The sequence below is a fragment of the Danio rerio genome, chromosome 9 (assembly GCF_049306965.1).
Source record: "Danio rerio strain Tuebingen ecotype United States chromosome 9, GRCz12tu, whole genome shotgun sequence".
Classification (NCBI taxonomy): Eukaryota; Metazoa; Chordata; class Actinopteri; order Cypriniformes; family Danionidae; genus Danio; species Danio rerio.
The window spans coordinates 54800001-54817572 of NC_133184.1; the positions used below are offsets into that span (position 1 = coordinate 54800001).

The 17572-nt window shown below is 36.1% G+C and overlaps 2 protein-coding genes across 3 annotated transcripts in view; both read left to right on the forward strand.

Moving 5' to 3' along the window:
• LOC141376230 (E3 ubiquitin-protein ligase MARCHF4-like) overlaps positions 1-15266 on the forward strand; it is a 57057-nt gene extending 41791 nt beyond the window's left edge. Inside the window, exons 2-5 of one of the 2 annotated variants that reach the window (XR_012385689.1) lie at positions 964-1119; positions 6131-6701; positions 6761-8013; positions 8289-9386. Coding sequence is in view for 1 of the 2 variants with exons in the window: in XM_073913310.1 (XP_073769411.1) it covers positions 964-1119; positions 6131-6323; positions 13101-13537 (786 nt within the window). In the remaining variant the exon portion in view is untranslated. Of the gene's footprint in view, positions 1-963; positions 1120-6130; positions 6702-6760; positions 8014-8288; positions 9387-13100 lie in introns of those variants that run through there. The other variant, XM_073913310.1, reaches the window with a different exon arrangement.
• The window catches only part of nme9 (NME/NM23 family member 9), a 462322-nt gene that overhangs the window by 124876 nt on the left and 319874 nt on the right, over positions 1-17572 (forward strand). The window lies entirely within an intron of this gene.

The window sequence follows — 17572 nt, forward strand, 5'->3', positions numbered from 1 at the left end:
ACAGAACTGCTCCCTATACATTATGCAGTGAAAGAGTCACTTTGTATGAATGCCGTCCTTTAGTTCAGTCTTATTTTTCCGTTTGAAATTCATTCAGTGTCCAAGAGGAAGATGAATTATTTGTTCTGAAATTGTCAATTCGCACACTTCTTCAGCTTTCATTATGCATGAACTGTCAACTGCAGCTCCTAAACACAGAGATAAAACACTGAAAAATAAACAGGCTAGAAAAGTGCTGCGAAGGTGCAGATAAAAACAGAACTTTATATAAAAACACATTTATACAGGAGCAAACAAAAGCAAAACTTACTTTAATGACTGCATATTAGGTAGTAACATTTCCAATGCCTCTAAACTAGATTATAATAATTCATAGTAAACACTGTAATGGATACTCACAAATACAAGAAAACCTTGATTTTATAGAGCAAAGAAAACGTTCATGCAGTCATCTTAGTTTGCAGGATCTTTATGTGGAAATCAGTCAACAAAATAATGAATGAATCTCGAAACAAAGTCAAAATACACTCATCGGCCACTTTATTAGGTACACCTTACTATTACCGGGTTGGACCCTCTTTTGCCTTCAGAACTGCCTTAATCCTTCGTGGCATAGATTCAACAAGATACTGGAAATATAACTCAGAGATTTTGGTCCACAATATTGGCTTAATAGCATCACACAGTTGCTGCAGATTTGCATTAACGAACAGTTAGACAGGTGTACCTAATAAAGTGGCCGGGGAGTGTATGTTCTATTTCTAAAGTTTTCTATTTTATTTTATCACTTATTTTATTCCATATTTATTTTTTTCCTATTGATGATCTTATTTTTAAAGTCACGGACGGTTGTATGTGCATTCCACTGCGTACTGTACTGTGTATATGAAAATATGTAAATTTGCTTTGAATGTCCCCACCATTCACAAAAATGTGTGTGTGTGTGTGTGTGTGTGTGTGTAGGGTGAGCTGTTGAGTCCGTGTCGCTGCAGCGGGTCGGTCCGCAGCACTCATCAGCCGTGTCTCATTAAGTGGATCAGTGAAAGAGGCTCGTGGACCTGTGAACTCTGCTACTACAAGTATCAAGTGATCGCCATCAGCACCAAGAACCCACTGCAGGTAAAACACCTCATCATCTTCACTCAACTATTCAAAGCAGTGTTCAAGACTGTTAGTGTTATGAACAATGTAAAATGTGATAAAATTATTTGCAGGATTCTTTGATGAATAGTAATATAACTTTGTTTATAACTTTGTCAATGTCTTTAGAGCTAATTGTGACTAATTTAAAGCATTCTTGCTGAAAACAAATTAATACAATTAAATATAAAAAATGTTTTGAACAGCTATGTACTTAAAAATGCTAAAGAACAATATATATACACATATAAGAATATATACAGGTGAAGTCAGAATTATTAGCCCGCTTTGAATTTTGTTTTTTTTTTTATAAATATTTCCCAAATGATGTTTAACTGAGCAAAGAAATTTTATGTCTGATAATATTTTTTCTTCTGGAGAAAGTCTTATTTGTTTTATTTCGGCTAGAATAAAAGCTGTTTTTAATTTTTTAAAACCTATTTTAAGGTCAATATTATTAGCCCCTTTAAGCTGCATTTTTTATCGATAGTCTACAGAACAAATAATCATTATTCTGTACAATAATTTGCATAATTAATTACCCTAATCTGCCCAGTTAACCTAATTAACCTAGTTAAGCCTTTAAATGTCACTTTAAGCTGTATAGAAGTGTCTTGAAAAATATCTAGTCAAATATTATTTACTGTCATCAAGACAAAGATAAAATAAATCAGTTATTAGAAATGAGCTATTAAAACTATTATTATTAGAAATGTGTTAGAAATCTGATCTCGTTAAACAGAAATTGGAGAAAAAAATAAACAGGGGGGCTAATAAATCAGTGGGGGCTATTAATTTAGGGGGGCTAATAATTCTGACTTCAACTGTAAATACATACAGTGCTCAGCGTAAATGAGTACACCTTTTTTGAAAATCAATCTTTTTATTCCTTTTTCAGTAACTATATATATATATATATATATATATATATATATATAATTATTATTATTATTTATTTATTTATTTTTTTGCTGCATTTTAACAAGGCAGCCAGTTATATTCATTAAAATAAGAGGTTGACCATCAAACATCTTTAGAAATTGTATATTTTTGTGTTTGTCTTGATTTTTCCTATTTGTTAAAATGTTATTTAATATTTTTCTTCAACATATTTTGGGTGTACTAATATTTGGACTGTGATTGAAACTTCAGGTATTTTGTTAGACTAGTTCAAGATTTGTCTTTGGTAATCTAATGTACAGTGTATGCACAAATATATTAATGCTAAGCATCATATAGAAAATATGAATTTTAAAGAAAGATCTACACTCTCAGAAAAAAAAGGTACAAGGTGGTACTAATGATGTTTCTTAAGGAACAGTTTTGTACCTTTGTAAAAGTTGTACCTTATATGGTACAGAAAAGACCTCTTATGATACTGCTCTGTACCTTTTATGGTACAATAGAAATGAAGGTAGACAGTTGTTCTCATTAAAAAAGTACTTAACTGTTGGACAACTCCATTACAATATCTATAAAATAAATATTACTGGAAAGGCAAGTTGATTTTATGAATCATTTCCATATTAAAACACATCATCATTTAAGAAACTCATAAACATTATTTATTAAGTTCTATAGAACAAAACAACTGGTAAAACCAAGCTATAGGTATTGTAAACTAAACATTTAAGCACTTTTAATAAACATTTGATAAGTTTCTGATGAATAGATTTTCATTATTGATATCCACTATGAATGTGCTTTCCACTACACACGTGAGTTGGCAAAAGTCCTGCATATGCAAAGTGTACATGCAGACATTTTACTATAGTAAAACTAATCAAACATTGTGCATATCTCATTACAATACTGTTGATTATATTTCTATTTGAAAATGAAGTAAATCAAATGAACTTTTAATTTATAACAAAGGTAATGTGTAAAAACTGGAGGAAAAATGTGAATGTTGGGGAATGTAATGCTGTAACATTTGTGTGAAATGTTTGAAATGTTTAGAAAGAAATAGATCTTATGATCTGTGTTAAAGTATTTTTTATTCTTTATTGTAAATGGAAAAGCTGCATTTACACAAACAAACTTAAAACAAATCATTGTTTATAAATGTATTTGATGTTTTATTTTTACTGAAAAATAAATTGATGCACTTTGGATATACAGTTGCAAAATGCCTTTAAACAGTTCTTGAAGGAACACATTTGACACTGTTAAGGTAAAAAGTGTCTTGTCTCTGTGGTGGTGCCTTCATGATCAGATTTGTATCTTTGATGAGGGTACATCGGCAGGTTTTAAAAGCCAAAGGTACATTTTGGTCTCTCATGGTATAAATCATGTCCTTAAAGGTACAAACTGCAACAGATACAGACTGGTAGAACTGCAACAGAACTACAACTGCTACAGATGTGTTTCTTTGTCTTTCTTTGTCTCAAAAAGTGTCAGGGTTTCAGGAAGGATGAGGGAGCGAGGACTCAAGTGCAAATGCAGGATAATTGATAATGGAAATAAAATAAAAGAACAACAAAAACCACCCCGAGGGGGAAAAACAAACAAACAAACTTGGCACAACAAGAACAAGGCAAGACTGGAGCAGGAACACGGGGAGTGTAGACAACGAACTGGCACAGGACTCAAAACATGAGGGGATTTTAAAGCAAAAGTAAATCGACACAAACAGGTGAACATGACAAACTAATAATGAGTTAACAAGGAGGGTGGGACTAGACAATAGACGGGAGAGTGCATGACACAGAGAGACAACACAAGCCATGCGCTCACATAACACAGGACAAGAACATGCGGCCAATGAGAGAACTCATTAACCGCATGTTCATGACAAGACAAACACAACACTGAAGCACACGACAAAAGCACGTGACCACAATGTAAACACCAAGCCATGTGCTTTGATGAGAGACGCAAGACACGAGCACACGATGAATGAAAACACTCACCGTGCGCTCACACACGCAGCGTGCATGCTTCATCCCAGCACCGACCAAAACCAACAAGACTGAGACGCTGGGAATGAAACACAACGCTGCTGACAGACGAAAACACAAACACGAGTACAAGAGCGCGCGCACACAGAGACAGAAACAGGACCAGACATGGGTAGTGTCCAAGCTCTGCCACCAAAACAAGAATTTACAAGACCAGAGTGGCAGAACCCTGACATAAAGAGGTGCTTCCCCAATGACAAGGGTTTGTACCTTCTTTGGTACAACATTGTACCATTTTTTTCTGAGAGTGTATGAGAGGTGTACTTATTTATACTCAGCACTGATGCATTAACAAACATAACAAATCTCCAAATTTGTACCTATTTACAGTAGTACATAAATTAGAATCAATCTGACTCATTAGACCAGTTAAGGTTTTTCCAGAAGTGTTTTAAAACTCAAAATGATTTAGTTCATTAGAATCATTTGAATGTTAAAATATTGGAATACAAATAAAAAACGATATTACTAATACTACTAATACTTCCCTTCTTAGACTTTACAGACCTGAAACTTGCCTATAGCACTTATTCATTGTTGCTCTTGGTTGTGTAAATTGCTTCCTTGTCCTCATTTGTAAGTCGCTTTGGATAAAAGCGTCTGCTAAATGACTAAATGTAAATGTAATGTAAATGATATTGGGGGAAAAAAATGAGATTTTGATGAATTGTATTTCTGCAATATACAGTTGAAGTCAGAATTATTCGTCCTCCTGTGAATTTATTTTCTTTTTTAAATATTTCCCAAATGATGTTTAGCAGATTTAGGAAGTTTTCACAGTATTTCCTATAATATTTTTTCTTCTGGAGAAATTCTTGTTTGTTTTATTTTGGCTAAAATAAAAGCAGATTTTCATAAAAAAAAAAAAAAAACTTTTTACAGTCAAAATTATTAGCCCCCTTAAACAATATTTATTATTTATTTAATAATTTATTTTTATTGTTATTATTATCATTATTAATTACCCCAACTTGCCTAATTAACCTAGTTAAGCCTTTAAATGTCACTTTAAGCTGAATATTTTGAAAAACATCTAGTCCAATATTATGTGCTGTCATCATGACAAAGATAAAATAAATCAGTTATTAAAAATGAGTTATTAAAACTATTATGATTTAGAAATGTGTTGAAAAAGTCTTCTTTCAGTTAAACAAAAATGGGGTGGGGGATATACAGGAGGGCTAATAATTCAGGAGGGCTAATAATTCTGACTTCAACTGCATATATAAATAAAATAATATTAATAATAATTATTATAATGTTAAATTATGCAGTCATTCCTTTGTGTCTGTGTGGTTTTAAATAACAGTATATACATGACATGTGAAATACATTGTGTTATCCAATAGTATCTGAATGCAGCCTTGATGGTGCAAGCTGAGATTGTCTATCTCAGAGATGCAATGTCAGACACAATGCACTCAATGGAGGTAGTGACATCACTGGGTTAGGGGTGGGGTTAGGTGAGCGCATTAAAAAGCATTGCATGCAGCTCAGATTGCATCTGCACCAAGTCTGCATCCAGACCCCTCTCGTATAATCTGCTGTTTTAGAACATGCAGAATAATGGACCCTTTTCACATTTCCAGGGTTTCTCGGCTGCAGAAGTCGTCATTGTTAGGTAATCTTAGAGCGCAGTGAAAGGGAGAGTATAACAAATACTTTTATTACAATCATATTTGCTGAAATAATAAAAAAAACCTCCAGGATGGTGTTAAGACTTTCAAAAGAAGGAAAACAAACAGTGTGAGACTGATAACGGCAGCCGGAAGAGAGAATAATGTCAGATTTACTGTCCTGCTCCCTTAGACGCTGCATTAGAGACACCTCACACAAGCGGTGATTAGTTTATTGTAATTTGATGCAAATATGATATCATACATACATAAATACATATAAATGTTCATACTTTTAATTAAAAACTTCCAAACTGATGCTGATGACCGTTAAACATGTCTTGTGAAAAGGGTCCATAATGGAATACTGTTATGTAAACAAGCAAAAGTGTCTGTGTGTGTGTTTTGATGAAGTGGCAGGCGATTTCGCTCACAGTCATAGAGAAGGTGCAGATAGCGGCGGCGATCCTTGGTTCCCTGTTCCTGATCGCCAGCATCTCGTGGCTGGTTTGGTCGTCTCTCAGTCCTTCAGCCAAGTGGCAGCGGCAGGACCTGCTCTTCCAGATCTGCTACGGCATGTACGGCTTCATGGACGTCGTCTGCATCGGTATGGGCACTTCTGCATGGTGTCAAAGATCATGTTTTGATGGCAGATGAAGTTTGACATCCTACTTAGATAATTAAAAACAATTATTTAACCTTTGTGTGCTGTTGGGGGTGTTTTCATGCTCTCTGGGGTGATGTTGAGGCTTAATTTGGCCACAACTTTCTCTGGGTTTCAGCTAATAGAATGATTTTTGTTGACAAATCTAATGTTGACAAATATTTAGGGAAAACTCTTCGGAAATTTCACTAATACGCTCTGGCCAAATTGACTACACTTTCGTTGTGTTGGTGGCTGTTTTTACCCAATTGACTTTTAGGTCCTACTTTATATTGAGTGTCCTTAACTACTATGTACTTACATCAAAAAATAAAATACAATGTACTTACTGTGTTTATAATGTATTTGAGAACACTTGTGGTGCTTTTGAGTTGGGATAGAGGTTGGGTTATAGACAGGTTTGGTGGCATGGGTAGGTTTAAGGGTGGGTTAGAGTGTAAGGGATGGTCAACAGTGTATTTACAAATGTAATTACAAAAGTTAGTTACAGATGTAACTACATACATGTATTTAATCAAGCATAAGTACTAAGGGTGTCACGATCCTCCAAATCCTCGATTCGATTACATTTTCAATTCTAAAGGCACGATTCGATTCGATTTTCGATTATGAATAATTAATTGATTAATGACAAATTAATTATTTGTAGCCTACTGTTTAAACTACCTGACCTGCATGGTCTTTGTTTTACCCATAAACAAATCATACAGTAAATGAATAAAGGTAAGTTACACACATAATTACCACCTGTCAATCACTTTTTCTGCGGGACTCGAGAATAGGCAGTGATCTGTGTCGTTATAATGGCATCGGTAAAAAAGACGCACAGCCAACAGGAACCAGCCAACAGTATCTGAGGTGTTCGATAAAATGACTAAGTACTTGTGTGAAAGTAAAAGATGGAAGCAGTCTGCTGACCCACTGACTGCCTTGACCCGCTGTCTCGAGCGCATGGCAATGTGTGTGCGTCTGTGTCTGTGTGTGAATGAGTGTGTGTGGTCACGTGATGTGCGTTTTTCAGCGGTAGTGAGGAAGGAGGGCTGCTCAGAAATGCTACACGCCAGTGTGGATGTGGATCGTTGTCGTTCTAAAATGCCATTTAAAAACAAAGACAGTGTAAATACCGTAATACGTACATAGCAGAGCTAGCAAACTGTGTTTTTTTTTTGTCGACAACACGAACGTTGTCAACATAACTCACTGGAAATCCAAAATACTTCCACCGGCGACTTCATTGAAAGAGGAGAGGGTTTAAGCTCTGTCGACGGGTCTCCTGCTTCTGCATTTTAACAAGCACTTCAACAAGCCTGTTTTTTTCCCGCTTGGCAAGCCAAGCTGACGTGACATGGGGGCGTGGCAGCATCGACGATTCTATTTTTTGATTCGATAATCGAAATTGAGCATAAATTTCAATCGATTTCGATTAAAAATCGAAATCGTGACACCCTTAATAAGTACACAGTAAATACATGTATTTACACAATAAGTACATTGTAACAAACTATTAATTCCTGTGTAAGTACATATTAGTTAAGGCCAACTAATATAAAGTCGGACCGACTTCGATTATAATCACATTTTTAGATTGCAAAGCCATATAATTATGCATCCTTGTTTGTTGCTGGTTTTTCCTGTAGGGAAGAGGTATCACAATCACCAGCGATCTAAAACACCATAGATCGCTGGAAAACACTCACAGGCGCTAAGGGACTACAAATCCGCCACTTCATGGAATACAACTCCATACATGCACTCCGCTCACACACACATGTTCCTGATCCTGACTGATTGCACACACACCACCGGAGGACTGTCAAGGACCGATTACACACTCTATTAACACTCACTCTAGTCGCTGGCTGCGTCCGAAACCGCATACTTACGTGATATATAGTACACTAAAATCAGTATGTTAGCCGTGTAGTATATCTGAATTCATAGAATTCGAAAATCAGTAATGCGAAAAGTAGCTAGCTGACTTACTACTACCGGCGAGATTCTGAAGTGCACGCTGCGCTATCCCATGATGGCCGGCGAAAGAATTCATGAATAGGATATAATCGACGCAACTGACGCAGGTAGGTTACGTGACCAAGACAAAATGGCGGATGTAGTATGTCCGAATTCCATTCATACTTTTCACATTCACACTGTATAGACCGTATTTTTTTAAACGGCTGAGTAGTACGTTTAAATTTAAATGCAGTACCTACTGAGTAGTAGGCGGTTTTGGATGCAGCCGCTGAGTTTTGTAATCTGTGACATTACGACGCGTTTCTTTTGTCTTGTTTTGCCGTGTTTTGATCCTCGCCTTGTTTATTTATCTGTCTGCCGCCTGCCTTCCGACCTCTCGCCTGTTACTTTGACTACTTCCTGGGGCCCCAAGCGGCCGCTTATCTTGCTTATTGGTTAAATCCGCCCCTGGGTACAGGTGTATTGAATAAGCTACCTTGGCCGTAGTGTATGAGTGTGAATGCAAGAGTGTGTGGGTGTTTCCCAGTGTTGGGTTGCAGCTAAAAGGGCATCACCTGCGTAAAACACATGCAGGATAAGTTGGCGGTTCATTCCGTTATGGCAACCCCAGATTAATAAAGGGACTAAGCTGAAGGAAAATGAATGAATGAATGCATTTTATTTTTAATGCGCTTTTCTCAAACTCAGAGCGCTAAATAAAACAGTTTATATTTGTAACTAATTTAAATGGCAACTTTTTTCAAATATATTTCTTGCCAATAAATTAATTGGGGAAAAAATAATGACAAGTACGAAGCAAGCATTGAAAGAGTTATCAAAGTCAAAGTCAGCTTTATTGTCAATTCAACCACATGTACAGGACATATAGAGAATCGAAATTACGTTACTCTCAGACCCGAGGTGCCTAACATATGATGTTAATTCAAAAAGTAGAGTTTTAAGAAAGAATTTACAATAAATACAATTATACATAAAATGTAATCTGAATATATACCTAAAATTTAGTCTAAATATGTACATAAAATGTGATCTAAAGAATAAAAAAAAAGAAAGAAAAATTTGTAATCAATACAATACAAAAACATTAAGGGCATATGGCAATGAGTGCAAACCAGAGTTGTGCAGATAGAACCGTATATAGTGCAAAAAGGCTTGTAAACATGAGAATTATGATAAAATTATGATTATTTCCGTACCTCTGAGATATTACAGTCTGCAATATGCAAACAGAAAAACGTAATGAAATAATCCCAGTTATGAACTGGCCTTGACGGTACAGTACTTATCCGTCGATTCCTAAGTTTAAATGCAGTATATTCAGCCAGGGATTAATGCAGTTCAGCTTTTGATTCACCACGAGGACGTTCTGGGTTTCAAAAGTTGAGCATGTTTGCTTAGTCAAATTAATACATGCATATGAAAAGATCAAAGATTACTTAAATATGAGTGCAGTCCGTATATGTGTTTAGAATGAAAGCAGAAAACCTTGACAAAAAAACTCAGATCATCTTCTATGATTGACAATGAATCAGTGACCATGAGCTGAACGCAGCCAGATTCACATCTAAATGAAGAAAAAGATTATGCATCAGTATTAATATTAACTTGTTAATATCACTGGCTCATGTTTCAGTGATTTAGACGTATGAAAGCATTGCTAACATGAATCTGTGTGTGATAAATTCACATTCTCACAGATATAATGAACAAAGTCACACACAAACACACACACACACACACACACACACACACACACACACACACACACACACACACACACACACACACACACACACACACAAGTTGATATTTATATAGTTTTTTGAGATATTTACAGTAGTAAATGTATAATGGAACATGGTCTTTACTTAATATAATAATGACTTGTTGGCTATTCCAAAAAACAACCCAAACAAGTTCAGCTTAAAGCACACGCAGAGAAAAAAGAGAGTCTCAAATAAAGAGGATCTGGGCCAGACACTGCCGTCTGCCTCTATTAACATCACCTCCAATGCAAACTCTGATAAAAGCAGACAGAAATCAGAGGGAAACTGCAGGAGTTTAGATTAGAGACTCTTCAGACAGAACCACTAGATCAGATTATTAGTGTGTATGTGTGTGTGTGCACAGTAGTCGCATAACAGAGTCTGCAATGTTGAGTTGAGATAAATTTTAATGAAGAATAAGTGGTAGCACTTTCTAATAACTACACACTATAAATAATTTATTAAGCATTAGCAAATAGTGAACTCATTATCTGTTAAGCATTAACTCTACATTAATAAACGTTACTAAGCAGTTTATAACTGCAGCTACAAATGCTCTATTCTTGACTTATAAGCACCTATATAATGTGTTTACTGACTGTATTTTCATACTTAATGATTTATTTTTCATTACTAAATTAAGTATCAAATTATTTACAAACCGTTTGTATTTAAGAGTAGTTGAGGGTTTTTAGGGTCATTCAGAAAAAGTTAGTAAATGATTAATAAACTATTGAAATCAACGTTTATATGTCTTATTATTCAGGCATATAGTAATGGTTACTATATATGTTAATAAATGCTTTATTAACTCAACATTATGCAGTTTTGTGACCTAATCTAAAGTGAGGACTATTCATGCTTTATAAATCCCTTATAAATGACAAATAAAGGCTCAGTTAAATTCTAAACAGGAAGAATGACATTATTCATTCCTATTTATTTAAAGATGTTTAAATGAAACTGTACTTAAAATGAAAAATAAATCTTTGCAAGCTTATCTAAAATAAAATCACTAAATATTGCATCTTATTTTATTGTTTAATTATTATATTGGGTAACACTTTACAATAAGGTTTATTAGTTAATGCATTTACTAACATGAACTAATCATGAACAACACACGTACAGCATTTATCAATCATAATTGAACATTTACTAATGCATTATAAACATTCAAGTCCATGCTTGTTAACATTAGTTAATGCACCATGAGTTAACATGAACTAATAATGAACTACTGTATTTTCATTGACTAATGTTTACTAATATGAATAAATACTGTAGTAAATGTATTGTTCATTGTTTGTTCATGTTAGTAAATGCATTAATTAACATTAACTAATGAACCTTATTGTAAAGTGTGATCCAATTTCTGTACCTACCGTTTGTCTCTCAGAGAAACCATAAAGAGATGTGTATTTGACATTTTTCATTAGCTGTTTTGCAATTATTCTTGCTTTCAATTAGTTTATTTTTTATTTTTATACATGATTCACACCCTTACAAAATTACCCCAGTCAATCTAAATTCAAGATTTTTTCCAAATAGAGCTATTTAAAGGTGCTGTGTCTAAGCTTTTGACTCATCTAAAGCATAAAAACACCATAATATGTTTGCAGATATTTTAAAATTGAACTCTTTGGGGTAAATGCCAGGCGTTACGTTTGGAGAAAAGCAGGCAGCGCTCATCACCAGGCTAATAGCATCCCACTAATAGCATGGTGGGGGCAGCATCATGCTGTGGGGATGTTTTTCAGCAGCAGGAACTGGAAGACTAGTCAGGATAGAGGGAACGATGAATGCAGCAATGTACAGAGACATCCTGAATGAAGACCTGCTTCAGATTGCGCTTGACCTCAGATTGTGGCGACAATTCATCTTCCAGCAGGACAATGACCCGCCAAAATATCAATGGAGTAGCTTCACAACAACTCTGTGATTGTCCTTGAGTGGCCCAGCCAGAGCCCAGACCTCAATCCTATTGAACATTTCTGGAGAGATCTGAAAATAGCTACACAGTTGCTTCCCATCCAACCTGATTGTGGCATCATATTCAAAAAGACTTGATTGCTGCCAAAGGTGCATCAACAAAGTATTTAGCAAAGGATATGAATACTGATGTACATGAGATTTTTCAGCTTTTTTATTTTTAATAAATTCAATCAATTTCAAAAACGCTTTTTCACATGGTCATTATGGGGGATTGTGTGTAGAATGTTGAGGAAATCAATCAATTTAATCCATTTTGGAATAAGGCTGTAATATAAACAAATGTGGAAACAGTGAAGTGCGATGAATACTTTACGCATGCACTGTATATAGAATCTACTAACGCCAGCTATTATTCACTTAAATTGACCCACCAATTTGATTGCGCAAATGTTCTGTTACCACTCTGTTACCACATGGTAACATGCCACATTCATTACTCCGATCTGTTCCAGGAACTCACAAATTACCAATTAAGCACTGCATATTAAACCAATTTAACATTATTAAATGTAGATGCTGAATCACTGACATATGCTCTAATAAAGAGTCACAGTTATGAAGTTCAGTTTCAGACGGTTTATTTTATTTACTAGATCTGAGGTGAACTATCTGCTGCTGCTTTCAGTAGTATGGCAATAAATGTCCTGTAAAATGGCATTCAAACGCACATTATAAGCATTTAACACTTAATAAATCACATGAGGTGTACATGAGGTGAGCATTGTCACTTTATCATCCATTGCTTTTAATTTAGAACTCGCTTCTGTTGGTGTTGTCAATCTGGCAACCTGCGCTTGCATTTGCTTTGATCCATAAATGCAATACCTAGTTCAACCACTGGGTGTCAAACTTACATACTTCACCTTTAAGCCATCTGGTGAAATTGTATTCATGTCAACATATATTGCATAAAAACAAAATATCACAAGTCAGATTTTTTATATTGTGCAGTCCTCAAACTATGCATGCCTCCTTCTCTCCGCAGCACTAATCGTCCACGAGGGCCCGTCTGTTTTCCGCATCTTCCATCGCTGGCAGGCGGTCAACCAGCAGTGGAAGGTGTTAAACTATGACAAAAAGCGGGACAGCGAGCAGCAGAAGAGCAGCGAGGAGCAAACGCAGACTCTGGTCCAGCAGAGAGAGAACACTGGATCAAACATCTCTCCATCATTGTCCTCTATTCTAGCGGCTGCCGCTTCTCCAGTGCTGGAAAACACAGCTGACTCACAGGACTCTACAGGAGCCTATATGGATGCAGACGGGACCACTTTACCAGATCAACACTGTCCATATAACCTCCTGCAGCTGCTGAGCCACTTACGGCCACACGAGACTCGAACCCTGAGCGGCAACGTTAGCACCAACACCAACTCCAGCAGCAGCAAACCCAGAGAGGTGGTGATGAGAGTTACGACCGTCTGAGAGTGATTACTAGACTTATGAGCACACGCTGGAACTGCAATATATATGACTTTATGAATGATAACGATGATGTTTGTCTGTTTTAAGTGCTCAGGATGAGAATTTAAAGGGCCAGTTCACTCAATTCTGTCATGGTTTACTCGCTCTCGTGGTGTTTTTACGATGTTATGAATCTTTTCCCCCTGTGGAACACACATAGTTATAAATAGAATTGATTGATTAATGTCAGAGTGACACGGTGGCACAGTGGTTAGCACTGTCGCTTCACAGCAAGAAGGTCGCTGGTTCTAGCCTCGGCTGGGTCAGTTGGCGTTTCTGTGTGGAGTTTGCATGTTCTCCCCGTGTTGGCGTGGGTTTCCTCCGGGTGCTCCGGTTTCCCGCACAGTCCAAACACAAGCGCTATAGGGGAATTGGATTAACTAAATTGGCCGTTGTGGATGAGTGTGTATGGGTGTTTTCCAGTGCTGGGTTGCAGGTGGAAAGGCATCTGCTGTGTAAAACACATGCTGGATAAGTTGGCGGTTCATTCCGCTGTGGCGAACCCTGATAAATAAGCGACTAAGTCAAAAGAAATGATTAATGTCAAGCTTTAAAAAAGCATGATGTTATTATAAAGTTATATTATTATAAAAGTAGTATTTTATTTTGTATTTGGATTAAAACTAGTTACAGAACAAACGTTATTCAGCATTATTTTTGATTTCCTCCGGGTGCTCCAGTTTCCCCCACAGTCGAAACACATGCGCTACTGGTGAATTGGGTGAGCTAAATTGTCCATAGTGTATGTGTGTGAATGAGTGTATGGGTGTTTCCCAGTACTGGGTTGCAGGTGGAAGCGCATCCGCTGCATAAAACATGGATAAGTTGGCAGTTCATTTGGTTGTGGCGAGCCCTGATTAATAAAGGGACTAAGCCGAAAGAAATTGAATTAATGAAAATTGAAACAATACATTTTATTTTATTAATAATATTTAGATTTTTTTGATACAAAATTTAGATTTTTTTAAAAATAATAATTTAGCCTTTAAAAAGTGTTTTTAATTTTGCTTTAATATTTTCTACCTTTTTTACTTATTAATTTACTTTTGATACAAATGTATTTAATTACCATATATTCTGGTAATATAGTGTGTGTGTGTGTATGCATACACACACACACACGTATATATGAGCAATATCACACGAGTAGCAGTGTGATTTGGCTGTATATCGGCACTGGTGGGAGGCATGCGTTAGCTCGAGGCCACAGACCGTGTGATACACCAGTGATGATATACAGCCACATCGCACTGCTACGAGTGTGATATTGCGTTTATACTACAGTTCCACGGCATAATCGTGTAAGACAAAAGAAATCAATAAAATCATGTATATAAAAAAGAAAATCAAGAACGGAGAGTCTCAAAAATCCTTCTGTAAGAGGAACTACTTTCTTTGACCAATTATTCACATCTGCAGCTGACTCCAGAACAGAAGAAACCGTTGCTAATTCACCAACATCACTTTAGAGCTAGTGTTTAAATGATTCTCTAGCGTAATGTCTAAAGTGAAGACAAAACAGCTGATTTTGCTCACATTTTAAGATTATAAGGCTAAACAGCATGAAATGCCATCAGTCTACAGAGATTTCCCAGTATTTCTCTGTTGCAATCAGGAGATCACAATTATTAACTCTGAAAAAGCCAAAGCAAAGACTAGTAGATTACTATGGTATAAATACAGCAATACAACGTACAAAAAAGAGAAATCGACTTAGAATGCCACTTACCTTTTTTATGATGATTTGTTCAGCTGTAGTTAGAAATTTTCGCCGAGTTTTCTTCCCTAAGGACTTATTATGTAGTCTCTGTCTCCATCTTGTGGCCGAACGTCAACGGTCTTTGCTCTGCTCAGTATGACAGGCTAATGGCTGCCAACGCACTGAATTTCCGAAGTTATAAATATTTTAAAATATGCACTATCCTTATAAATAAACTACAAAGCTGCAATCTAAACAACTACATTCTCACCTAAAAAGGCTCAAAACTACACTGTTCAACAACTGCAATAATTGTCAAACTGTAGCGAGTCTAATATCGCACAGCTATCAGCCAATCAGATTCGAGAACCACAAAACTGTTGTTTAAATACACACACACACACACACACACACATATATATATATATATATATATATATATATATATATATATATATATATATATATATATATATATATATATATATATATGTGTGTGTGTGTGTGTGTGTGTGTGTGTGTGTAAAATATGTATATTTATATTTTAAACATTTTTGGAGAGAGAGTAAATAATGACAGCATTTTTTTGTTTTTGAGTGAACCGTTCCTTTAAAATTCCCTCCAAAACAAAACAACGACATGCACTATCCTCTGAAGAGACTGATGGTGCATTTGTGAACTGAAGAGTATGTTTACAGTAAAGTTATGAGTGTTACTGAAGCGTGTCAATCAGCCCATGACCCTCACACTGTCCAGAAACCGAGTGACAGCTGTCAATCATCATGCCAGACATGTCACCAGGACAGAAGAAAAGCACAAGCGTCTTTCCCAAACTCTCGCTTCTCTCTGTTCTCTCACGCTTGCTGGTTCTGCATGTTGTCATAGATCATAATGTGAGGACATAAAGTCAACATGAAATCACAATCAGCCCTATTTATTTTCCTAACATGTGAGGACGAATCATCCGTGCACTTTATTCGAAATAAAACGGATGTTTGTCTTTGCTGTCATTCATCAAAATGTGATCAATTGCTCTGTCTTTGAAATAATAACTTTTATTTTCCAGCTTCTGATTTTTGTATGAGACTCTCAGTTTGTACAATGCAATCATCAAATCTAGCACTGCAGATTTTTATTCATGATCCAGTTATGGAAATACATCAATTTTAGAAATAAAATAAGAGTTTCATGTTGGCTTTAGCTGTAGTTTGAAATGTACGCTGAGAAAATATTGTTTTCCTCCACTTAGGACTTATTATGCAGTCTTTGTCGCCATCTTGTGGCAGAACGTCAACCGTCTTTGCTCTGCTCAGTATGACAGGCTGATGACCGCCAACGTGCTGAATCAGAAATGATGAATATTTAAAACTTTCACTTTCCTTATAAATAAACTGCATAGCTGCAATCTAAATCAGGGGTTTATCAACTGTGGGGCACGCCAGCACCTATTAAGGGGGGCGCGAGACATTGAGGGGTGCACTCGAGTAAATTATGATGACGATTTTTAAGTGTTCACTATGAGTCTGATTAATATTAGCTCCACAGCTAACTATCAGGTACCTGTAGAGATTATGCATTCCAGTAAAACATATACAAATAAAATGTAGCAGGCGTTTTTTAAAAATAATGACGGTAAATGAAAGTCAAACCGGTGAGCCGTCTGACAAAAAAGTGCTCTTCTGAATGAAATCAGCAGGATGCCCTTCTGGATCTTTCACTTACTTTGAAGTCACTACTGGCTACGCTTACATGGACATATGGGGCCTCATGTATCAATGCTGCGTACGCACAAAAAGTTTGCGTACGCCAGGTTTCACGCTCACGTTTAGATTTACTTACGATGAAATGAATGTGGGAATGTGCGTTGGTCTGCACAAACTTCATGTCTGGCGTACTTGTGTGTGTTTGTTTTCTTTCCATTGGCGACTCCTAGAGGCAACTGTGTTAAATTGCACACTACAAAGTATCGCACAAACACATGTGAAAAACATTTCTATTAATTTAAAATTGATAAAATGTGTTAATTGACATATATGTGTGTTTTATATATATATAGAGGGTATTTCTGAAATACTCAGACAAGCCTGTCTGGCTCTAACAACCATGTCATGCTCAAAGTCACTTAAATCCCCTTTCTTCCCCCATTCTGATGCTCGCTTTGAACAGCAGAAGATTGTCTTGACCATGTCTACATGCCTAAATGCATTAAGTTGCAGCCATGTGATTGGCTGATTAGAATTTTGTATTAACAAGCAGCTGGACAGGTGTACCTAATAAAGTGGCAGGTGAGTATTTAT